The sequence below is a fragment of the Zalophus californianus genome, chromosome 1, assembly GCF_009762305.2.
Source record: "Zalophus californianus isolate mZalCal1 chromosome 1, mZalCal1.pri.v2, whole genome shotgun sequence".
Taxonomy (NCBI): Eukaryota; Metazoa; Chordata; class Mammalia; order Carnivora; family Otariidae; genus Zalophus; species Zalophus californianus.
The window spans coordinates 4,469,677-4,494,861 of NC_045595.1; the positions used below are offsets into that span (position 1 = coordinate 4,469,677).

Consider the following 25,185-nt stretch of genomic DNA (forward strand, 5'->3'; position numbering starts at 1 on the left):
CAACATAAGTGTGGTGGCTCCACGTAAATTTCACAAATTCCGTTGCAGGAGTGCAATGCGTGAACATATGTATGCATGAACAAATGAATGAGTGAAAAGAGAACAGCAATCCTCCTGCCCCAGAAGCAGTTTCCTCCAGGGGTGGGGGTGGGGTGGGGAGGGAGGGACAGCCAGTGATGTCACAAGAGGTGTCTGGGATGGAAGGTTCTAGAAGGTTGAATGGAGTAGAAGGGCTGTTGGGGAGGAATACCGCGTCCACCTTTCTGCCTCTTGTCACCACTACTATCCTGGTTGGATCCTGACGGTGACGAGGTCTGGGAAGGTGAAGCACATGTCCAGATTTCCAGGAGAGGCAATTTGTTTATCATCTTTGTGGAAGAAGAAAACACTCTGAGTGCCCAGATGTCTCAGCAACCAATGCCGTGCCATGATGGCCAGGACTCATGACAAGTGACAGTGGTATGGGAGAGGAGCATGTGGGGGTCCTTTGGGATTCAGTGTCTGGCTGTCATTCAGCAGTATATTTCACTAGGACTTAGTCTTACCGTAGGCACACATTTTGGCCTTGAGCTAAACCCTTAGTATCTTTTTCTGTTGCATTTTCTCACTGATTGCTGCTGGTGTACAAAAGAGCTATTGATTGCTCTTTGAATATTGATCTTTTGCCTAATCACTTTACAGAAATTTTTATTTATAATAGCTTCTCAGTTTATTGGATAGTCTAGGTAGTCAATCATGTTATCTGCAAAATGACAATGTTATCTGTTTCCAATCCGTACTCCCTCCATTTATTTTTCTTATGTTATTGCATTGGCTAAGAACCTTCATCTTTGCTGAATAGTAGCAGTGATAGCTGACATCTTTGTCTTATTCCTGATTTCTTAGAAATCCGTCCAGTGATTTTGTTGCTATTATTAAGTATAATATTTATTGAATATTTCTGCTAGATATACTTTATCAAGTTAAGGAAATGTCTTCCATTTCTTATTTGCTAAAGATTTTCATAAACAATGGATATTTCATCAAATTCTATCTTGAAGGGATCATATGTTTTTTCACCCTTTGTCCCTTAAATGCAGTAACTCATATTGATGAGATGTTTAGTGTTGAATAATTTTTGCAGTTACAATAAACCCTATATGGCCTTTGAAAATGGTGAAATGGGGTGCCTGGGTGACTCGGTTAGGTGTCTTTTTATTTTGGCTCAGGTCATGATCTTGGGATCAAGGGATCGAGCTCCGTGTCAGGCTCCATGCTCAGTGGGGAGTCTGCTTGAGATTCTGTCTCTCCCTCTCCCTCTGCCACCCTCTCCGTGCTCACTCTCTCTTTAAAATAAAATTATTAAACAACTTACATATAAGATAATACAAAAACATATCTGAAAATTGAGTGAATAGCAATAAATGTCTATATGCCTATTTAACTTTATGGAATAAAATGTTACTAGTAACTTGGAGGTCCTCTGTGTGGCCTACTTTTTCTTATGTTCCTCCCTCTCATGAAAGCAGTAACCACTGCTTTCATGAAGCAGTGAATTGCATGCAGAAACTTTCCCTTAGTTTTAGCCCCCAAACAAGTACTAATTAATGTTGCCTGTTTGTGAACTTTATATAAATAGAATCATACTGCAACCTGCTTCTTTATCAGCATCTTGGCTGGGAAGTGCATCCAAATTTTTGCGTATATTCCTGCATTCTTCTGCACAGTGCAGTAGAACATAATGGATATATCCACTCTTCCACTGATAGATATTTGGGGTTTTCCAGTGTGGGATTCTTATGGATGCTGCTGCTACAAACATTCTTACCCATGTCTCCTGAGGCAGATGTGCAAGTTTCTCTTGTGTATATATACCTGGGAGGGAAAATGCCAACTCAGGGATACGTACATGTTCACTGTTAATGGTTAACACCAGAGCTTTGCCAACTGGGCATGCCATCTTTAGCTCCCACCCTTAGTGGAGGAGAGCCCCCATTCTCTTTCCTCTCCAGCACTCGTATGCATTTTTGTATCTACTAGGAATGAAACGATATCTCATTTAATGGTCATTTCCCTGACTACAAATAACCTGAGCTTCTTGTCCTGGTTTATAGCCCTTTCATGTTTCCTGTGAACTGCTTGTTCATGTTTTTGCCCATCTCCAGTTGGACTATTTACCTATGCCTTTTTAATCCATAGCAGCTCTTTTCATATTCTGGATATGAATTTTTTCTTGGGATATGAACAGAGCAAATATCTTACCCCAGTCAGTGACTTGTCTTGATTTACTCTTTTCTGATGTCTCAATACACAGACATTCTTCATCTGTAGAGACGCTTTAAACACAGGGCTGGATTTGACCTTAACTTTATTGAAGAACCATACCATCTCCACTTATAGCTGCTTATGAATGAATGAATGATCCCAAGACTGAGAAGAAAAAATTATGCAGTGACCATAGGCAAACTAACCTTGTTGTGTTCTAGTTTCATTTGTAAAATGGGGATTAATAGTATCTACCTCCTAGGATTATTGTGAAGATTAAATGACTTAATGCACATAAAACTTTCAGCACAGTGTTCGGTGCATAGGAAAGACCCATCTGTTACTTGCTTTGCTTGCTGTTGCTGTTCTGTATTAAACAGTCTTGGTCTTTTTTAAAAAAGATTTTATGTATTTATTTGACAGAGAAAGAGAGAGTACACAGCAGGGGGAGTGGCAGGCAGAGGGAGAGGGAGAAGCAGACTTCCTGCTGAGCAGGGAGCCCAATGCAGGACTTGATCCCAGGACCCTGGGGTCACGACCTGAGCCAAAAGCAGACACTTAACCGACTGAGCCACCCGGGTGCCCCTAAACAGTCTTGGTCTTGACAGGACTGCTGGTTTTACCAGGATCCCTTCAGTCCAAGATCACAAGGAAATGTCTCTGGGTAGAGCTCCCATATTACTTTTCTGTGTAGAAAATACTCTAAGCGCTAGCCATCTGCATCGTGTAACTGCCTTGTCTAGTCCAGAGTTTCTCAGTATTGGCACTATTGACATTTGGGATCGGATAATTCTTAGTTGTGAGGAGCTACCTTAGGCATTGCAGGGCATTGAAATGTCTCTGGCCTCTAACCGCTAGATACCAGTAGCACGCCCCAACTTGTGGCAACCAAGTCTCCAGACACTGCCAAGTGTCCCCTGGGGGCCAGAATGGCCCCTGGTTGAGACCCACAGGTCTACTGAGTCAATATATTTAGATATACACTCATTCACCTAATATTGATTGAACCCCTTTCATGTGCCAGGCACCGTGCTATGTGTTAGGGATATAATGATCAACAAGATAGTCTCTCTCTCTCTCGCTCTCTTTCTCTCTCTCTCTCTCTCTCTCTCTCTCTCTCTCTCTCTCTCTCACACACACACACACACACACACACACACACACCTAGTTACAAAGCTAAATCATGCAATAAAGGGAAAGAAAGGGTGGAATAAGAGGAGGTAGGGTCTAGCTCAGCCTGGGATAACAAGGGATATTCCTGTGAAGAACAGACTTGTAAGCAGAGACTGAGTTTGGGGAGGGATCGATAGATGAAGATTAGGGAGAACAGTGTTTTGAGCATAAAGAACACCATGTGCAAAGGCCCTGAGGTGAGAGGGAGCTTGGAGTGTGTGGGGATGGAGACAAGGTCCAAGTAGCTGGAGCTAAGGAGGTGAGGGGTATGGCAGGAGGTAGGGCTATTTTTGTATTTATTTCCATGTACCCCTTGCTCCCGGAGTCCAGTTCCACACTTCTGCACCTGGAACAGCCAAGCTAGTTCCCACCTCATGGCCTCTGCTCCCACAGTCTGCTCTGTCTGGAACACGCACCCCAGTTGAACTCCACTTCCTTCAGGTCTCACTCAACTCCAATGACATCTCCTCAGAGAGGCCTCCTTGACCACCCTAGCATTCTCTATTACAACACCCTGTTCTGTTGTTCCCATTATGATCACCACCAACCTGAATTTTTTTTAATTGAAGGGATACCCACACATCACAAGATTCACCACTTTAAGGTGCACGGTTCAGTGGCATTCAGTACATTCACACTGATGTGCAACCACCATCTCTACCTGGTTCCAAAACATTTTCACCACCCCCAAAGGAAACCGTATGCCCATTAGCAGTCACTCCTCATAACCCTGTCCCTGGTCCAGGCACCCACTCATCTGCTTTCTGTCCCTATGGATTTGCCTGTTTTGGACATTTCCTATAAATAGAATCATATGCTGTGTCCTTTGACATCCGGCTTCTCTCACTCAGCATGATGTTTTTGAGGCTCATCCTGTTACTATCCGAATTGATCTCTGTTCATTTCCTGGCTGTTTTTTCCAACTAGAATGTCAGCTCAAGGAGGGATTTTTGTCCATCACGTTGCCCACTGCCTAGCTCTGCCTGGCACACAGTAGGTCCTCAGGAGATACAAGGAGAAGAAAACAGTAGGGTCCCAGGATTGACCTCTGCCCTTCTCCCTCACTGAGTGTGTAGGAAAGATTCTTGATGGTTAAGCTTGAAAGAAACTAGGGCATGCTCGCTGGCCGTGGGCACTGGGGACTTGATGACTTGAGACCTATCATCTTCCCCTTCTCAAGGCTTCAGTGGTGGGGTCAGATTGCTTGCATTTTGCTTTATGACCGCCAAGGAGCCAACAACTCCTTAGACCAGAGACACAACAGTGTTTTCCTTCCTGAGTCACAAACACATACAAACCCGTTCACCCACACAAACAGCCACCTCTTTGTATGTTGTCCTGAATCTTGCTTTTCCGATTTAATGTCTTGTTTTGAAGAACATTCAAATTCAGTAACCATGAACCAACCTCTCTGGGGTGTGTCTTTCATCGAGGTGAGATTCACATAACATAAAATTAACTTTCTTCCAGTGGATGGCTTGGCAGCATTTAGTGCATTCACAGTCTTGTGCAACTCTCACTTCTGTTTAGTTCCAAAAATTGTTCATTGTCCCAAAAGGAAACTCTGTACACATCAAGCCATCACCCCCCCATCCCCATCCCTTGGTGGGTAATGCTTTGGTATCTCCAGTCTTCTTTGGTTTGTCTTCATATGGGTCCTACTCCCGGTTGGAACTCTGGGCAGATCTGTCCTCAAGGTCCTTTATGGTAACCCCAAGATGTTTGTCACGGTGCCCTGCATGAGGTAGATCTTTTATTACATTCTTATTCATTTTTATGTTTTATCCCAAGTTTTACTTTTAAGGGGGATACATAGTTTTGTTGTATAGTACACCTTTTCTTTTTTACTTTGACAAAGTAAGTCCTTTTTTTTTTTAAATTTTTTATTGTTATGTTAATCACCCTATATTACATAATTTGTTTTGGTGTACTGTTCCGTGATTCATTGTTTGTTCATAACACCCAGTGCTCCATGCAGAACGTGCCCTCCTCAATACCCATCACCAGGCTAACCCATCTCCCCACCCTCCTCCCCTTCAGAAACCTCAGTTTGTTTTTCAGAGTCCACCATCTCTCCTGGTTCGTCTCCCCCTCTGACTTACTCCCCTTCATTCTTCCCCTCCTGCTATCTTCTTCTTTTTCTTTTTTCTTAACATATGTTGCGTTATTTGTTTCAGAAGTACAGATCTGTGATTCAACAGTCTTACACAATTCACAGCGCTCACCGTGGCACATATCTTCCCCAATGTCCATCACCCAGCCACCCCATCCCTCCCACCCCCGACCACTCCAGCAACCCTCAGTTTGTTCCTGAGATTAAGAATTCCTCATATCAGTGAGGTCATATGATACATGTCTTTCTCTGATTGAAAGTAAGTCCTTTTTTATATAACATATTTTTAAAAAATAAAACATTAACTGGTTGGAGGAAATTTTTCTCTTTAGACTGATAGAATAAAAACATAGCTAACTTGAAAGAATGCTATCACCATGTAACACATACTTGGAAAAGTGATTAGGCTTTTATTTTATTTTTTTAAGATTTTATTTATTTATTTGAGAGAGAGAGAGAGAGCATGAGTGGGGGGGAGGGGCAGGGGCAGAGGGAGAGGCAGGCTCCCTGCTGAGCAGGAAGCCTGATGCAGCACTACATCCCAGGATCCTGGGATCATGACCTGAACTGAAGGCAGATGCTTAACCGACTGAGCCACCCAGGCGTCCCACGATTAGGCTTTTAAACAATTCATACATAATTGGCATACTATGGACAAGAACTAAGTCTTGATGGGAAATGGGAAGTGGTTGCTAATAGGCTATTTGCTTCTTACATTTTACCTTTAATGATACTGGAAAACCCAATGAAATAGCTACAGAACATTTTTCAGTTGTCCATTTTAAGGTGTACAGCATACTTTCTTCACACATTGTAGACTTCATATTTTTGGTGTGGAGTTCTAGAGTTCTGGCAAATACTTGGAGTCATATAACCAACAGCACAGTCACTGTTTCCACCACACCCCCATATTCCCTTAGGTTTCCCCTTCACCGTCAACCCCTCTTCGCACCCCAACTCCTGGCAACCTCCGATCTGTTCTCTGTCACTACTGTTTTGCCTTTTCCAGAAAGTCCCATAAATAGAATCACAGAGCACATGGCCTTTTGAATCTGGCTTCTTTCCTTCTTGCTCAAACTGTTGCATCCACAGTTCCATCCTCTGAGGTGTGGTGTTCCATGGTATGGATGTACCACAGAGATGGGAGGGGAAGGGAGGGGAGGAAGAGGCAGGCGGCTGCACAGGACCTTGTGGGCACGGAGAGGATGTGGGCTTATACCCTGAGGGAGGTGGGAGCCCTGGAGGGCTGCAGGCAGAGGAGGGACAGGGTCAGACCAACATTTTATTTTATTCTTGTTTGTTTTTTTTTTAACAGTTTTTATGATGGAACATTTCAAACACACACACAAATAGAGCTGGTAGTGTCATGACCCACCCCCACCCCCCAACGACAGCAATAACTGTGCCCATTACTTTGCTCCGATAATTATCAATGTGGAGCTGGCCTTGTTTCTCTCCGTTTTAAGGCAAACTCCAGACAGCCTGTTATTTCACATGTGAATCCTTTAGCAACAGGGATTCTTTAACTTAGTCCCAAAGCCATGATCACACTTTAAAAAGTGACCATCCTTCCTTCGTGTCATTTGACATCCAGTGTTCAAGTCCTTATTGATCAAAGATGCCTTGTTGGGGTTGGGATCTGGCTGGAATCCACACATTGAATGTGGTTGATGGGATCCACCGTTCTGTGAGGTCCCTCTGGCTCATGGGAGGGAGCCCAGGTTCCAGGTAGCTGTGCCTATCCAGGGAAGCAGTTGTTTGGGGACCTATTTGAAGACTTAGCTGACGGAATTTGTGAATGGGCCAGATGTGGGGGGAAAGAGGGAGAGGAAGGAGAGAGGGAGAAAGGGAGGGGAAGGAGGGTGGGAGGGAGGAGGCAGAAGGAGACAGAAGGAAGCAAGGAGGGAAGAATGGAAACAGATAAGGGAGAGAAGAGAGGAGAGAGAGATAAAGGGAGGGAGGGAAGGAAGTTGGTTAGGTGATGGGTAGATAGATGGATGAGTGGATGAGTGGATAGAAGGATGGATGATGGGGGAAGGATGGAAAGTTGGATGGATGGGTGGGTGGAAGGGTGATGGAATGAAGGAAGGGAAGGAGAGGGAGCAATGGAGGTGAAAGGGTAGATCAGGTGGGAAACCAAGGTTCTGAGCCAGATCCAGCTGCTCTAGGAGGACCTTGGACTTCCTGGTTTCTTCTTTTGTGGCGCATTTTATGAATGTCTTTGCATGCATGTTCCTAGCTTCATTCAGATCGGCTGTGTTTGGCTATTTGCTTTGCTCCACTGATTGGTCTACCCTGTGTGTATAAATGCCACAGAGACTCACTTAAGTTCCTATTATAATGTGCCTTTCTAGCTACTCATTTTTACTGAAATACACAGCCAGTGTCTGCTAGCGTAGAACCGTGCACAGGTTTTGGGGTTACATTCACCAGACTGTGTATCATCAGGTTCTTACAGAACGTGAACTGCAAATCTAGAATTTAGGACTGCCTGAATCTTTTTTTTTTAAGATTTTATTTATTTATTTGACAGAGACAGAGACAGCGAGAGCAGGAACACAAGCAGGGGGAGTGGGAGAGGGAGAAGCAGGCTTCCCGCTGAGCAGGGAGCCAGATGCGGGGCTCGATCCCAGGACCCTGGGATCATGACCTGAGCCAAAGGCAGACGCTTAACAACTGAGCCACCCAGGCGCCCAAGGACTGCCTGAATCTTGTTATCAAGTATAATGTTTGTCATGAGCAAGAGATGATTTTCCTTCATGGAAACCACTGACACACTGTTTTCAAACAATGTCAGCCAGCAATTCTGGCCTCCAAGGCCGAAGTTGTCTGCAGACATCTTGCATTGGAACAAAATAACATACTGGATTTGTGGTTTTAATTACATGCTTAGGGGAATCTGATTAATGAAACATGTGGCCAATGTGCAAACGCTTCAGAAATTTTGATTTGCTAAATTCCTAAGTTCATTAAATGGTATTTAAGATTTAGTATCTTCTAAATATTTATGCAACTGGATTAGCTCCCTAGAGCTGCCATAACAAAGTACTGCAGAATGGGTTACTTCACAGAAATGTATTTTCTCTTGGTTCTCGAGGCTGGAAATCCAAGATCAAGGTGTCATCGGGGCTGGTTTCTGGGGACAGCCCTCTTCATAGCTTGCAGACAGCCGTGTCTTCACAAGGCGGAGCGAGAGCAAGAGCTAGTTTCCTTTCCTCTTATAAAGACACTGATCCTATTAGATCAGGGCCCCACTATTATGACTTCCTTTAACTGGAATTACTTCCCTAAAGATTCCATTTCCAAATACAATCATACTGAGGGGTTAGGGCTTCAACATATGAATTTGGGGGAACACAATTTTGTCTAGGAAAACAACTATTAATTTTTGTTAAGTAAATGCTTAAAAGAATGTTGCTTAGGGGCGCCTGGGTGGCTCAGCTGGTTAAGCGGCTGCTTTCGGCTCAGGTCATGATCTCAGGGTCCTGGGATCGAGTCCTGAGTCAGGCTCCCTGCTCAGCGGGGAGTCTGCTTCTCCCTCTGCCTCTCCCCCCACTCATTCTCTCAATCTCACTCTCATGCTCTCTCAAATATATAAAATCTTTAAAAAAAATTAAAAGAATGTTGCTCAATAGATTTAAGGATTAACACACTGAAAATCAGACAAGAGTAAGGAGTGGTGGTTGACCCCATCCTACATGAAAGGCTTCAAACAACGGAGTCCAGTTAATGAGCATGCAAGGACCCCAGCAGCCAGAATCATCACTGTCCTCCAAGGATGGGTTAGTGATGGCATGATCTGAAGTCTGACCACTGGCCACTGTCTTCCAAGGGGGCTGCATCCATCTCACAATGTATGGAAGTGTCTGTCTCCCCACATCTTCACTAATATAAAGTATTTTTCAGCCTTTTTGAGCTTAATCTGACAGGTGAAATACATCATAATATTTTCTATTGCATTCTCTCATGACTGAGAAAGTCATTTTAAATTTGTTTTCTGGGAACTTTCTATTTATGCCCTTTGGGGTACTGGGACTTTTTCTTATTGATCCACTGGAGTTCTTCACATATAAAGGAAATCAGGCCTTTATCTATTAGACATGTTGCCCATATTTTTTCTCAGTTTGTTGTGAATCTTTTGTTTATGGTATTCTTTTGCCATGTGGGAAATTAAAACTTCTTAATGTAGCGAGATTTTCTGTTTTTCCTTTACATCCTTTGGGTTTTCATGTCATACAATCTTTAAGGCAACCAACCAGAACAGAATTCTCTCATGGGTTTCTTTCCCTTGGGAGACTTCAAAATGTTTTCTCACCCACAGGACCACATATAGACTTGGTTGTTACACTCCAACCATTTAAGAGACTCTTCTGAAAACTCACGGATTGAATGCCCTCTGGACTTAAAACTGCTCTATGATCTGGCACACACACCACTCTCCTCTCCTTCTAGGCCTGGGACAAGCATGACTAATCAATCCCAGGACTCTAGGCAGATGTGACCAGTGGACGGAAGTTGGCCTCAGACCTGCAGCCCCTTTGCCCATCCTGCTAAGTTCCCTGCTTTGTGCCTTGCAGTGCTGTGAAGCATGGTGTCTCTGGACCTGAAAGGGCTGAAAACCCCATGACTCGTGGAGATTAAGAACCCTGAAGGAGACATGAGTAAAAACAAAGGTATGTTGTGCCAGAGCGCACATGGGAAATAGAAAGGGGCACGGACTCAGCCAAGCCTTTTCATAAAGGAGCACCCCCCCCTCAGAGAGTCAGGGCACACTTGTTCCTTGCCTGGGCCCCTGGCTTTGGTTGAGGCGCCTGAAACGAGGGTGGCGGGACAGGCAACTCCTACCTACACCAGATAGGGCGTGCAGGCAGCACAGACAAGCTGCTGAGCAGAGCTCGACCAGTCCTGTGACAGTGGGTGAGGGCCTTGCTCTTTGGAAACCTCATTTGGATCATTTGTACCACAGGACATTGATCATAACACCTCCCTGTTAGGACAGCCATGTGGGTAAAGCACCGAGGGACCATTAAATATAGTGTAGTTAAATTATAAATATATATGTGTGTGTGTATATACAATGTAATAATATGTATAGTGCAGATGTAATATATGTAGTCCAGATGTAATACAGGCCAGATGTAATAATATAGCAGATGTACTCATATATATATATATATAAAATGCAGATGTAATTAGATGTAGTGCAGATGCAACTGAAAATGTATATAATGCAGATGTAATATTTCTATAGTACAGACATGAATATATATAATGTAGTGCTGATATATTGTAATTAAATGTTACTATATATTAACATTTGTATTATCTATATATAATAAGTACATATAGTGCAGGTGTGTGATAATGATTTTCATCCGTATGTTGTAACCACTTTGCCACTGGAACAAAGCTCTGGGAGCATCACGAGATAGAGTGTCTTCATTATCTTTCACAGCTGCCCTCTTCCAAGTGCGTAAAATGTTGGCAAGAAAGACAGCTTCTACAATCATTCTCAAGTGACAATAATCTTCAGAATCTCATTTTGGTCACTGGGTCAGATTCCTAGGGCTGCCATTAACAAATCCCAGGACGGGTGGTGGAAACAACAGCAACTCCTTCTGTGAGGGTTCTGGAGGCTGGAAGTCTGATATCCAGGTGTTGGCTGGGTTGGCTCTTCCTGGAGGCTGTGATGGAACAATGTGTTCCATGCTCGCTGGGCTCCTGGTGGCTCTGGGCAATCCTTGGTGGTCCTTGGTTTACAGACTCATCATGGCAATCTCTGCCTCTATCATTACATGGCCTTTTTCTCTGGGTGTCTCGGTGTTCTCTCCTCTGCCTATAAGGACACCAGTCATTAGATTTAGGGCCAACCCTACATCCAGAATTTCATCTTGGGATCCTCAACTGATTCCACTGCCAAGGCCCTATTTCCAAATAAGGTCACATTCTGAGATTCTGACATGAATTTTGGGGGAGCATCATTCAACCCAATATAGCCAATAAAATATCCCTAACCAGGATCCAGGAGACACCCCTTCACATTTTTGTCCCATTTAAAGCTTCTCCCTTCCCCTGAGCTTCGGGCTGGATGCCTGGAGCAGTCGGGGTGGGGATGCCCGAAAAGCTGCTCTGTCATCTCCTCCATGATGTTTTCCCCTGTTGCCCATTGTAAGCTGGCATGCCACCTACTGCTAATTCTCCTTGGGGGTGGGTGAGGGGGAACCTCTGAACTAGCCTTGCCTTGATGTAGGCTGTCATGGGTTGAACTGTTTCCCCTTGTTATGGTCTGAATACTTATGTCCCTCCAAAACTTATATGTTAAAACTTACCCCAACGTGATTATATTAGAAGGTGGGGCCTTTGGGAGGGGATCAGGTCATGAAGGTGAAGCCCACGTGAACTGGATCAATGTCCTTATAAAAGAGGCCCCAGACAGCTCCCTCACCCCTTCTGCCAAGTGAGGACAGAGTGAGAAGCCGCTATGAACCAGAAAGCAGGTTCTCACCAGACACTGAATCTGCTAGTGCCGTGGTCTTGGACTTCCAGCCCCCACAACTATGAGAAATAAATGTCTATTATTTATACATGTCTTGTATTGTGCTAGAGCAGTCACATGAACGAAGACACACCCCAACATGCAGCACCTCAGGATGTGACTTATTTGGAAAGTGGGCTCATTGCAGATGTGGTCATTCACATGGGTCCTAACCCAATATGACTGGTGTCCATATGAAAAGGGGCGAGTTGGACACAGACAGGCACACAGGGAGAATGCCACGTGAAGCTGAGGGCAGAGACTGGGGTGATGCTTCTGTAAGCCAAGGAACTCCAAAGATGACCAGCAAATCACCAGGAACTAGGAGAGACGCATGGAACCCGTTCTCCATCATGGCCTCCGAAGGAGCCAACTCTGTCCACACCTTGATCTCAAACTTATCATCTCCAGAACTGAGAGAATAGATTTCTGTTGTTCTGGCCACTCAGTCTGGGGAACTTTGTCATGGCAGCCCGAGCTGACTAATACATAGTTCATGCTCTTTTCTCAGTGCCCACTGGTGACTTTCCTCAGTGTCTGCCTCTGAACACAGATCTCCAGGTTCTTTCTACTGGCTTCCAGCCAAAAGCCTTTAGGAGCCCCTCCCTGAGGTCCATGTCAGTCACAGGGAAAAATCAGTGTCCCACAGCAGGTGGACGTGCAGTGTTCTCCCAACCCTGCTGTCTACTCGGCCATTTCCAGCTACCACCTCTCCAGTGGATAAGTTTCAGTCCAACAAAGTCCAGAGTCACACACTCAGTTCTCCAAGAGGGTTTCCAGAATCTTCTCTCACTTGGCCCATGGTTGGGGGGTGATGAGCAACACACTGCACACCAGCTCTCTCCAGAGGAAACCCTCTTCTCTTCTTTCTAGGGGTCAACCATTTCACACCCTTAAAGAAGGTGAGGGATGAAGGGAAACAAACTGGTTTTGAGTCAGCCCCTTTGCCAGTTCCACGTAAGTGGTGGTATCCAGGGTGGTCTGGGTGATGCCGCTGTAACGTCCAACCCCAAACCTCAACAGCTTAACACAACACATGCTTGTTTGATTGCATTATGTGTGTCTGGCACTAGGGTTCCTCCCTGACATGTGCTTGCACCATTTTTGTGAGGAGAATGGGGTACGGCGAGTCACCCGTAGAGTCACACTGGCTCTTAAACCTTCCGCCTGGGAGAGACACACAACAGCCACTTCTCACATTCCACTGACCAAAGTATATGCAGTCTGCTGCATGTAAATTTTACCTTTAAAAAAACCTGTAAGTAATATGGAACTCTAGTTCATGATTCACATGCTGAAGGGTTTAAGGGCGAAATGGATGGATAGCTGCAGCTTACTTTGAAATAGATGGAGTGATGGATGGATGTAGACAGCTGGCTGGACAGAGATGTGATATAGCAAATGGAGCAAATGCTAGCCTTATGGAAACCACGTGGTGAGTCAGAGGATGTTGACTACACAGGCCGTTCAAGTTTCTTGTATGTGTGAAATTTTTCATAGTATATTGTTGGGGGGGTGGTAAGGAAAAGTAAGAAAGAGAAAGCATGAATGGGCTGGTGTTGGCCATGTGACTTTACCCGACGAGTGGGATTAATTCAACCTCAGCCATTCAAGCCCAAAGACAACATTCCTCCCCCAAAGTTAATAAAGACATTTGCCACAAACTCTGGTGGCTGTTTGCAGTTACTCCTGGGCTGTGGACCATTCATCGAGATGGAGAAGTCCTTCTGAGGCTATCAAAACATGGGCCAGGCCACGAGACCCCAGTAACCATCCCTGAATTTTTTCGGGAGTCAGTCAACCGATTTGGGACATATCCAGCCCTTGCAACAAAGAACAGTGAGCAGTGGGAAGTTCTGAATTTCAACCAGTACTATGAGGCTTGCCGGAAGGCTGCAAGAGCCATGATCAAGGTAAATGAGTTATTCATTCATTCATTCATTCATTCATCACTTAGTCAATCATTCATTCTACATACACATACCTATGGTATAAAATGCATGAGACACCATAAGATATGAAGGTACTGGTGAGAATTTTTCCTTTAATCCTTGACCCCTTCCCTTATGGAGGCAGCCACCATTGCCAGTTTTTTGTAAATCCTTTTGGGGAATAAATTACGTGTATATATTATAAAATTTCTCTACATGCAAATTTTTACACACATGGTAGCCTACTCTACCCATGATTCTGTATCTTGCTATTTTTTTGCCTTTTTTAAAAGATTTTACCTATTTATTTGAGAAAGGGAGAGAGAGAACACAAGCAGGGGGAGGGGCAGAGGGACAAGCAGACTCCCTGCTGAGCACGGAGCTCAACTCAGGGCTTGATGCCAGGACCCAGAGATCATGACCTGAGCTGAAGTTAGATGCTTAACTAACTGAGCCACGCAGGCACCCCACATCTTGCTTTTTAAAATCTCTATGTGTTAGTTAGCTACTGCTGCATAACAAATTACCCCAAAATTTAGTTGCAGGGTCTCTCAGGAGGCTGTAGTCAAGCTGTCCATCTGAAGGCTTGACGAGGGCCAGAGGGTCCACTTGTAAGCTTCCTTACATGGCTCACTATTGGCAGGAGGCCTTGGTTCCTTGTTCCCTGGCCTTCTCCATTGGGCTGAGTGTCCTCAGACTATGGCAGCCCAGAACGAGTGATCCAAAAGAGAGCGTGAACAAAATGGGAACCATATCTTCTGATAGCTTCCATAACTTAATCTCAGTGGTGACATACTATCCCTTCTTCCATAGTCTACTGGTTACACAGACCAGCCTTGACACAGTGTGGGAGGGGATTATACAGGAACACAAACCCCAAGAGGTGAGAATCATTGGGGACCATCTTGGAGGATGGCTGCCACATTCTGAGATCCTTCCACATTGATTCACTAAAAACAAATCCAAACTCTTTTCAGTGACTGCAAATATATATGTAACAATATTGGCATAACCAGCCCCCTACTAGTGGGTACTGACAGTGTTTCCAGGCTTTGCTACCATATACGGAGCCACAGAGAACCTTCTTTGAACAATGAATTCTTATAGAGATAGTGCCTCTATATGCCTACCAACAGTGTGTGAGAGAATCTGCTCACCTATTATTCTTGCCAACATCATATTATAAAAAATGTTCGTATTGGCTACTTTGATAGGCATGTTAGGCAGAATTCTACAATGATCCCCCCAGATTCCCAACCTCTGGTATATTCACACTGTATAGACAGACTCCCCGCTTTGAGTATGGGCAGGACTTGTGACTATGATGGGATTTTCCTCCTGTGGTGGCAAAGGTGAAGAGATTTTGCAGATGAAATTAAGTTCCCTGATCAGCTGACTTTGAGTTCATCAAAAGAGCAAATACTCTGGTGGGCCTGACCCAATCAGGAAAACCATTAAAAGAAAGATTTTTCTGCTGGCTTTGAGGAAGCACATTGCCATGTTGTGGACAGAGCTATGTGGCAGGGGACAACAGACCACCTCTAGGAAAGCAGTCCTCAGCTGACAACTAGGAAGAAAATAGGACCTCAGCCATTTAAACCACAAGGAAATGAATAATCCAAACAGTCTGCAAGTGTGGGAGAAGATCCTCAAGCTTCAGAGGAAACCACAGTCCCTGCAGATAGCTTAACTGCAGATTCAGGAGATCCTAAGCAGAGGACCCAGTTAAGCTGTCCCCAGACTCCTGACCTATGGAAACTGCAATAATAAATGTGTGTTGTTTTAAGCTGTTAAGTTTGTGGTGCTATGTTATGCAGGAGTAGATAATGAATATGATAGGTATCTCCTATTGTAAAAGGGAATGCCTGGTGGTTTTGACTTACAGGAAATGCTGTCACATTTTGACCCAGACCTGAGTTCCTCTCTCCCCTCCCCCTGACACCCATGTGTCTTCCCCTAGAGATGATGAGAACTGTCTCTTAGGACTGAGTTTCTGCTTGTCTGCCCCACCACCGTGCTGTGATTAGTTCACCTCTCCTGAGAGATGATCCTCTTTGGCTATGTCCTTAGATCTGGGGATTCAAAGATCTTTGCTCTCCTAATCCTCAAGGATCTAAACAGTAATAAATCCATTTATCTACATATTAATAGAGACTGTCTACCTGCAAAGAAGATAGCCTGTTTGTTACTAAGCCGAAATACTTGTTATCATGTTCTGAATATCTTCCAAATGCTTACATTTTCCCCAAGAACAGTGGGTCATTGCCAGCCTTGCCCCATATGACTAAAAGAGCCAACAAAGTTAGAGTTTCCCAAAACTCCATGTAGTCACATTGGGAAAAGCCAGCATTGAGCCTAAAATCTGGGGTGTGGCAAAACCTGGGCTTCCCCCAAGGAGGATCACCTTCATGTTTGGATTTCCTGGTTCATCCTCAAGTACATTCAGATCAAGGCTAAACCTTTATTTCTTTTTAAAGATTTATTTATTTGACAGGGAGAGAGCACAAGCAGGGAGAGCAGCGGGCAGAGGGAGAGGGAGAAGTAGGCTCCCTGTGGAGCAGGGAGTCTGACGTGGGGCTTGATCTCAGAACCCTGGGATCATGACCTAAGCCAAAGGCACATGCTTAACCCACTGAGCCATCCAGGTGCCCTAAGGCTACACCTTTAAAAGTGCAATTTATCACCACTTCAAGCTTTCACTCTTGGAGTACTTTTGTTATTACAAATAAAAATAAATTCACACCTATTAAGATGGCCATTATCTTAAAAAAAAAAAGAAGAAAATAATAAGTATCAGTGAGGATATGGAGAAACGAGGGCCCTTGTGCATTGCTGGTGGGAATGTAGAATGGTGCAGCCATTATGGAAAACAGTGTGCTGGTTTCTCAAAAGATTAAACACAGAATACCACATGACCCAAAAATTCCCCCAAAAATTCAAAGCAAGGACTCAAATAGATACTTGTACACAATGTTCACAGCAGCATTATTAACAACAGTAAAAATGTGGAGGCAACCAAGTGTCCACTGGTGGATGAATTGATAAGACACAGTGTGGTCCATCCATACAACAAATTATTATTCGGTCTAACGACGGGAGGACATTCTGACACCTTCCACAATGTGGATGGACCTTGAGGACACTCTGCTCAGTGAGAGGAGCCAGACCCAGAAGGACATATCCTGCAGGACCCCACTCCCAGGACGTCCCCAAAGGAGTCCCGTCCAGAGGAGATGGTGGGAGCCAGGGCTGGGTCAGGGGGTGGGGGGTCCGTGCTTCATGGGGGCAGAGTCTCAGTTTGGGGAGATGGAAAGTTCTGGAGATAGATGGTGGTGACGATTACACAACAGTGTGAGTGTGCTTCATGCCACTGAGCTGTGCACTAAAAATTGCTATGTACAGTTTACCACAATAAAAAATAAAATACATACAAACAAAAAAAATTAATGGTACATTGTGTAGAGGGAGGCAAACCAGCCTCCCAACAGTCACAAAAATATCACACCCCCAATTTTAGGTTCAACACTGGCTTTTCCCAATGTGACCTCATGGGCTTTGGAGTCTGCTTTCACACGTCCCAGTGAGCAGATCCCACCGAGAAATAAAACGTCTTTGTATTTCTGCTTTCTGTCTGTTTTTGCCTTCCCAGCTGGGCCTGCAGCGTTTCCACGGAGTTGGCATCCTGGGGTTTAACTCCATTGAGTGGTTTATTGCTTCCCTTGGATCCATCTTAGCAGGGTAAGACTGTGGGCTTGGTTGACTCTAAATGTGGGCGAGCTGCTACTCTGGGCTAGCAGCCCTGGGCTGGCTCTGACTGAGATGTGATCGGGGATTTCGGGTGCAACCCCAGGTTAGGAGGCAAGACAGACACACCAACCAACCAATCTGACAAAGGACTAGCATCTCAGGTATATAAGGTGCTTCTATAACTGAGTAATAAAAACAAAAGGAGGGGCAGCTGACTGGCTGTTGGTAGAGCATGTGACTCTTGATCTCAGGGTCATGAGTTTGAGCCCCATGTTGGGCATAGAGATTACTTTAAAAAAATCTTTAAAGAAAAAAAAGAAAGATTTTAAATAAGCAAAAGACTTGAACAGAAAGCTCACAAAGGGAAGTAGCCAACAAGCGCAAGAAGAGATGCTGGACGTCGTTAACCACCAGGGAAATGCAAATTTGAAAAAACAAAATGGTTAAAGGCAAGAACAAAAGGCAGCAAAATGAAGGGAACAGGTCTGAGTGGAGGTCCAAATCCCACCTCTAGCATCTATTGCCCTGGGACCCTGAACAAATGACTTCACTGCCCTGAGGCTGTTTCCTCATCTTTAAAATGGGATGCTGAGGGCTCTGTGATTGGCCATCACAGTGACATCATAGGACTTGCTGCTTTCATCACCCTTATTTTGTTGCTTCATTTCATCATGGTTAAGTTGTGGAGGGAGGGAAGCTGGTACCAAGGCTGCAAACTCAGAACCTGTCCTGTAGAGCTTTCCCCTCCCCCCACCTTCCAGGACATTCCCACCTTAAAGATGTGAATGTGTGAGCACATGCACGTGCACGTGTGTTTTCTTTTCCCAGGGGTCTTTGCGTTGGTATTTATGCTACCAACTCTGCGGAGGCTTGTCAGCACGTCATTACTCATGCCAAAGTGAACATCCTGCTGGTTGAGGATGACCTACAGTTAAAGAAAATCCTTTCGGTAAAGCCCAAACCCAAACACTGCCCACCAGTCCCCCAGAGGGTTTGCAGAGCTCTGACAAACGGTCCCGTTGCTGCCAGGTGGATGCTAATGATAGGTGGGGTGGTGGGGCTGGCCCCATTCTCGGGTTCAGCAAGTGTCCTCCATGGCTACTTTGGTATAACTAGGGGGAGCAGGGTGGAGTGGCAGGGCTCTAATTTCCAATTTGTATTAAGTTCATTTCCTCCTAAGCTTCTATTTTTTTTGTAAATGCTCTTTATTTATTTTTTATTTAAAAAACTTTTTTTTAAGTAGGCTCCCTGCCCAGCATGTAAGCTTCTGTTTTTAAAATGGGTTTTTGTACTATTTTATATACAGCCCACTGTTTATTTTCTTTTAGAAATGTAATTATTTTGAGGCTTACACCCCCTTGTAATTGTCATTTTTTAAGTAACTGTCATCATTTCTGAAATGCTTCTGGCTTTCTCTTCTATTTCCTTCCTAAGTTCTACCACTTCCTATTTCACCTTTTTCTGGTATGGCTCTCTTCCCTCAGTGCTTGTACGTTTGCTTTGTGTTCTTCATTTCCAGCTGTGTTTACTTTGTTATGTTTTAAATCTTATGTTGGAATGTTGGGTGGCAATTTTCCTTTGCTTTGTGGTGACTTTTCTTTATGCACAAAATTTGGCTCCCCTCTTACTCCCTTTTTTTTTTTCTTGTAGTATCTTCGTATGGATATTGTAGAAAGTTTTTCAGTTACTAGTGTTTGAATGAGCTGCAATTTCCTGACCCAGCTTTTGGCAGGAGGATCCCATGGGGAGAGGAGTCCTCAGGAGGGTGAGCCTAGGTGGCCAGATTCACCACTCGGCCCAAGGGCCCTGTGGCTATTGCATCAATATCGTATTTCTGAGTTACACACTTCTCTACTTTTTAATGTCTCTGGAGTTGAGATGTGTCTTGCTGTCAGTGGCATCCTCCAATCATCGTTGGTCATGTTTTCCCACATTTTAACATCTCTGAAGTTAGGGTAGACTTTCCAGACTCGTGAAATCCAGATAGACTCAATGAAATAGAACACTCTGCCACCAAGCCTCCTTAGACACCTAATTCCTGTCCTGGTTCAGGAAGAAGAGACTTCTCCCTCCAGCTTTGAGCTTTCTGAAATTGCTTTCTTAAGCGAAGCCTCTGCGGTCCCCCATACTCATGTCATTCCCTCCTTGTTCTGTTCATAGCAGAACAAACTGTGGGATGGGTGGTGGGTGAAGACTGGGTCCTTTTTGCCAAATACTGGCTTACAGTTTGGGTTTTTCCACCATTGGAAAATACCGCATACACTTTGTATGCAAGATTCAAAGCCAGGCTTCTGACACACTCCTCCCAAACTGGATATTTAGTTCCGCTTGGAAATCTTTTATTCTAGGCAATACCCATGGCTTACAGGCCTCCACTCTTCAGTGATTCCCTGCCTCCAGACTCCTCGCCACTGCCTCCGAGGTGTGGCGGACCTGGCCCTCACCATCCTTTCCTGCCTGCATCCCTAATCCTCTCCTCCCATCCGCATCCTAGCCATCTGAGACTTTATATATTCCTCAAACATCCCTGGCCATTGTCTGCTCCAAGCTTTCTGGATGTTGGTTCCCTCTCTCTCTAGAAACCTCCTGTCCAAATATTACCAGAGCTTCTGTCTTCTTCTCTCAATCCATGCTGGAGACTTGGTTATAATTATAATTACCATACCGGATGTTGGAAGTGACTTTGTCATTGGACTGGCTAGACATGTTGTAGGGGCACACCCCTTCCTTTGCATCAACAGGGTACAAGAATCCCGCAGGTGTGGTCAACTGAACCTTAGAGCCCTCAGTATAGGTAGAAAGTCCTGCACTTGTCCAGGTTCCAGTCACCTTTACAGAGGACTTTTGTTGTAGCTAGGAGATTAGCTGGATCCTGGGAGCACAGTGCAGGGGGCGGGCTCACGGACCAACAACCACTACTCTGTGAGGGTAGCAAGACTCAGGAGGCTGTTGTCTTCACGGGTCTTGAAGTGTTGGAGGCTACTGATATGAAGCACAAAGAACCCCATCCTAAAATCAGGTTGTGTCCTGTCAGGACAAAGAGCAGTGTTCTACAGGCTGGGCAGGGGAAAGAAAAGAGGCTGGGTAACTGTGGGAGATTGCTTAGGAAGGGCATCCACCCTCAGTCTCTTCCAGGGCCATGAGACCCATGTGGAACTTTCTTTCAGATTCCGCAGGGCAAGATGGAGACCCTAAAGGTGATCATCCAGTACAAGCTGCCAATGAAGGAGAGCAATAATAACCTGTACTCTGTAAGTGTGGGAGGGGTCCTCTGAGTCAAGGGGAAGGCAGGCCCCACAAGGCAGGCAGACGGGGCCTTAAGGGCCTTCCTTTTTCTTCCTGGCGTGAAGGGTCTGATTTATGGGAAGATATCTGTTCTGGTTATTTATTGCTGTGAAACAAATCTCCCCCAAAATTGGTGGCTTAAGACAGCAATAATCATTTTTTTTTTTAGAACATTAAAGCAACTGAAAAAATACTACATCACTGAAAATTAGGTGTGTGAAAACCCACAGCATTAGGTTTAAATATTTACTTGATATCCAAACCAGAATTTGTTATAATTTTCCTTTGGCTTTAATACGTGCCATGTCATCAATAACAGTGTCACTAAAACCATGAACCATTGTTTAATATGAACAAATATGAATACGGGGCTGAGCATTTCTGCCATGGCTCGGACCAGCTGCCCTGGTAGAGCTTGTCTTTATTTAAATTTTGATATTTCAAAAAAAAACTTTTTTTTTATATTTCTTTCATCATAGATTTTTTTTTTTGGTGTGGTTAGTGACAAAATATATTGCATTAAAATATTTTTTCTCTTGATTGCCAAAGGTTTGTTGTCCTTCTGTTTCATTTTGTTGTTAGCATTTCCTTGAATTTTGCATTGGAAGCTAAGTCCCTAGTCCTCACTCTGGTCTGGACCCTGGGGCTGGGGCTCCTCCTGTCCCTCCCTCTTTGTGGCCTCTCCAGCATGGTGACCTCGAGCTCTCTGGACTTACTCCTGGCTCAGATCTCTACAGAGAACATCGAGAGAGAGAGAGAGAGAGAGAGAGAGAAGGCCAGGTGGAAGGTGTCTTGCCTTTAACAAGCTACTCTTGGAAATCACACACCATCGCTTCCGACATACTGTGCCCATCAAGGCCAACCGAAAGCTCTGCTGGGGAATGGGGGGCTGGGGGTGGGGACCTGGACCACCTCTTACTGAGGGATGGGCAAAGCCACTGAAGAGTGTGTGACACCATAAATGCTGTCACAATCATGTTTTGAAAAGGCACTCTGCCTCAGGGTGTTCTATTTTTTACTTTTTTAAAAATTTTATTTATTTATTTGAGAGAGAGAGAGAGAGAGAGAGAGAGAGGGAAACAGCATGAGAGGGGAGAGGGTCAGAGGGAGAAGCAGGCTCCCCGCTGAGTCGGGAGCCCTATGTGGGACTCGATCCCAGGACTCCGGGATCATGACCTGAGCCGAAGGCAGTCGCTTAACCAACTGAGCCACCCAGGCACCCTATATTTTTTATTTTTTAAAGATCTTTTATCTATTTACTTGAGAGAGAGAGCGCACACAAGAGAAGCACATACTCCCACTGAGCAGGGAGCCCGATGCAGGGCTCGATCCCAGGACCCTGGGATCATGACCTGAGCCGAAGGCAGATGCTTCACCGACTGAGCCACCCAGGCGCCCCTGCCTCAGGGTGTTTTAGTCAGGAAATGTTTTGGTACAAGCAACAGAGATGCACTTTAGCCAGAGTAGGGGTTCTGTGTGTGAGGATACACTGGGTTAACTCACAGACGCTAGGGAAAGAGGCTTGTGAGGGACAAGAACAAGCTCCTGTTAATGTCCATGAGATGAGACCCTCAAACCCATGACTCAAATCGGAAGTCCCACAATGTCACAGAGTTTATTTGGTTTGCCCTCCATGCAGGTGGGACAAAAGGTGCCCATGATCCTTTCTGGCTGACCAAAACCCTTGCCAGCTTTCGTACCTGCCAGAAAACACTCAAATATTAAGACCAGGATGATGAATAATTAAGGAAGAAAACTGATCAGAATCATAGACTTTTTCGAAGTCTTTTGGATACCTCAAAAGAACTCCTTTGTTAGCAACACTACTTACAGTAGGATTTCTCAACCTCATTGCTATGGACATTTGGGGTGGATAATTCTTTGTTGTGGGGTTGTCGCGTGCATTGCAGGATGCCAAGCGGCGCCCCTGGCCTCCACCCACTAGATGCCAGCAACACCCTTCCTGCTGAACCAACCAGAAATGCTCTCGGACATGACGTGATGTCACAGGGCCAGCATCACCCTGGTTCCGCTTCTGGAGGACGCTGCGTGCCCTCCATCTTGAATTCAGGACATTGCCCTCATCCAGAGACTTGCTGGGGGCTCAGTGGTAGAATTTTTGCAGGTCCTGTGTGATTCTCAGTTCATACAACCCATCAGTTCCTCTTGAGGCGTCATATTGGAAGGTCAGTAAGAGCACAAGCTCTGGAGTGTGACCATATTGGTTTAGACTACTCGTTCCTGTTTACTTGCTGTGTGACCTCAGGCAACTCCTGGGCCTACATCTTGACTCATTCATGTCCAGATGACTCATTCCAGTCCCAGCACTTCTAGCAAAAGCCCTGAACTTCACTGTGATTGGACCAGCTGAGGTCACATATCCAGACCCAGTAGCCTGCCAGGAAGTGAAGGAGGAGAAGCAAACATCTTAGGGCTTTTGTAAGAGGTACCAGGACTGGTGACCCTAAGCCTTCCCTCTTGCTGGCAATCATGCTTTAGAGAAGCTGATGGCGCAAAACCTGACTAGGGAAGGGGACTCCTGGCGTGTTGAGGCTCACCCTCACTTCCTGAATCCCCTCTGCCTGTCTTCTTTCCACAGTGGAAGGATTTCATGGAACTCGGCAACAGCATCCCCGATTCCCAGCTGGACGAGATCATGGAAAGCCAGAGGGCTAATCAGTGCGCTATGATCATCTACACTTCTGGGACCTTAGGCAATCCCAAGGGAGTGATGCTTAGCCATGACAATGTAAGTGGCTGTCTCTGCCCATGGTGATGAACCTCGCAGCACCCAGAGTCCCTGCACATGGGCCAGTGGCCCTCCAGCTCTTTCTGTTCTTGCCCCATAGCAGGCAGGGTGGCGTTCAGGGGTCTGGCACACAATGGCTCCCTAGCCAGCAAAGCACGGAGAGTCATGCAAAAACTTCCAAGAGGGCAGCACAGTGCAGGGGCGGAGATTAGGGACTTGAGAGCAGACCTGTGTTCAAATCCTGCCTTGTGATCTTGGGCCAGCCACCTAACCTCTCCAAGCCTCCATTTGCACATCTGTAAAATGGGACAGTCCCCGCCCCTGGGCTGTTTTGAAAATGAAGAGTTAATATATTTGTAGAGAGCACAGAACAGTGTTCAATAATAAAACAAGCAGGTGAAAGAGCAGAATATACATGCTGTGTTTTGGAAGTAAAGCAGAAGTTGACGTTTTGGTTACTCAAGAAGGGCTGCATGTCTGGGAAAGACAGATATATGTTTGGACGGAGTCCACAGGTGATAGTACTTTAGACCACTGTTATAGAAAAATAAGATCTCATTTCTATAAAACCCTAAAAGATCTCATTTCTATAAAACCCTAAAAAATGCAAACTTATCCGTAGGGACAGAAAGCAGACACAGACCTGCCTGGGTGGCGGGAGGGTGGCAAAGGGAGGCATGACAGAGGCATGACACCATGTTCACTATCTGGAGGCTGGTGATGGTTTCACTGGTGGAGACAAATGTCAGGGGGTGTCAAACTCCCTAAAAGATCTCATTTCTATAAAACCCTAAAAAATGCAAACTTATCCGTAGGGACAGAAAGCAGACACAGACCTGCCTGGGTGGCGGGAGGGTGGCAAAGGGAGGCATGACAGAGGCATGACACCATGTTCACTATCTGGAGGCTGGTGATGGTTTCACTGGTGGAGACAAATGTCAGGGGGTGTCAAACTCCCTAAAAGATCTCATTTCTATAAAACCCTAAAAAATGCAAACTTATCCGTAGGGACAGAAAGCAGACACAGACCTGCCTGGGTGGCGGGAGGGTGGCAAAGGGAGGCATGACAGAGGCATGACACCATGTTCACTATCTGGAGGCTGGTGATGGTTTCACTGGTGGAGACAAATGTCAGGGGGTGTCAAACTCTGTATGTCAGTTATACCTCAATAAAGCTGTTAAAAAAAAGAGAGAGAGAGGGAGCAGGAGAGACAGTCACAGCTCAATACATGCCAGGCACTGTTCCGAGAGCTTTACACTTAGTAAATCCTCACGGCAAGCTTCCCAATTCTACCAGGCTCCTTTTACAGGTGGAAAAACTGGATTCCAGAGAGGTTCTATAACTTGGCCCAGATCACAGAGAGAGCAACGTGCTGGAGACTGAACCCACGCAGGCAGGCTGGCTTCA

The 25,185-nt window shown here is 45.2% G+C and overlaps 1 protein-coding gene across 5 annotated transcripts in view; it reads left to right on the forward strand.

The window, feature by feature from the left end:
* The first annotated feature begins 231 nt into the window (after positions 1-231).
* Positions 232-25,185, forward strand: part of LOC113917388 (long-chain-fatty-acid--CoA ligase ACSBG2-like) — a 37,646-nt gene continuing 12,692 nt past the window's right edge. For 3 of the 5 annotated variants that reach the window (XM_027585149.1, XM_027585145.1, XM_027585146.1), the window contains exons 1-8: positions 232-459; positions 10,108-10,203; positions 12,939-13,022; positions 13,749-13,978; positions 17,646-17,734; positions 18,572-18,692; positions 20,911-20,994; positions 23,628-23,777. In XM_027585149.1, the coding sequence (XP_027440950.1) occupies positions 10,188-10,203; positions 12,939-13,022; positions 13,749-13,978; positions 17,646-17,734; positions 18,572-18,692; positions 20,911-20,994; positions 23,628-23,777 (774 nt within the window). In that variant the 5' untranslated portion in view covers positions 232-459; positions 10,108-10,187. The remainder of the gene's footprint in view (positions 460-10,107; positions 10,204-12,938; positions 13,023-13,748; positions 13,979-17,645; positions 17,735-18,571; positions 18,693-20,910; positions 20,995-23,627; positions 23,778-25,185) is intronic. The other 2 variants (XM_027585147.1, XM_027585148.1) reach the window with 1 other exon arrangement.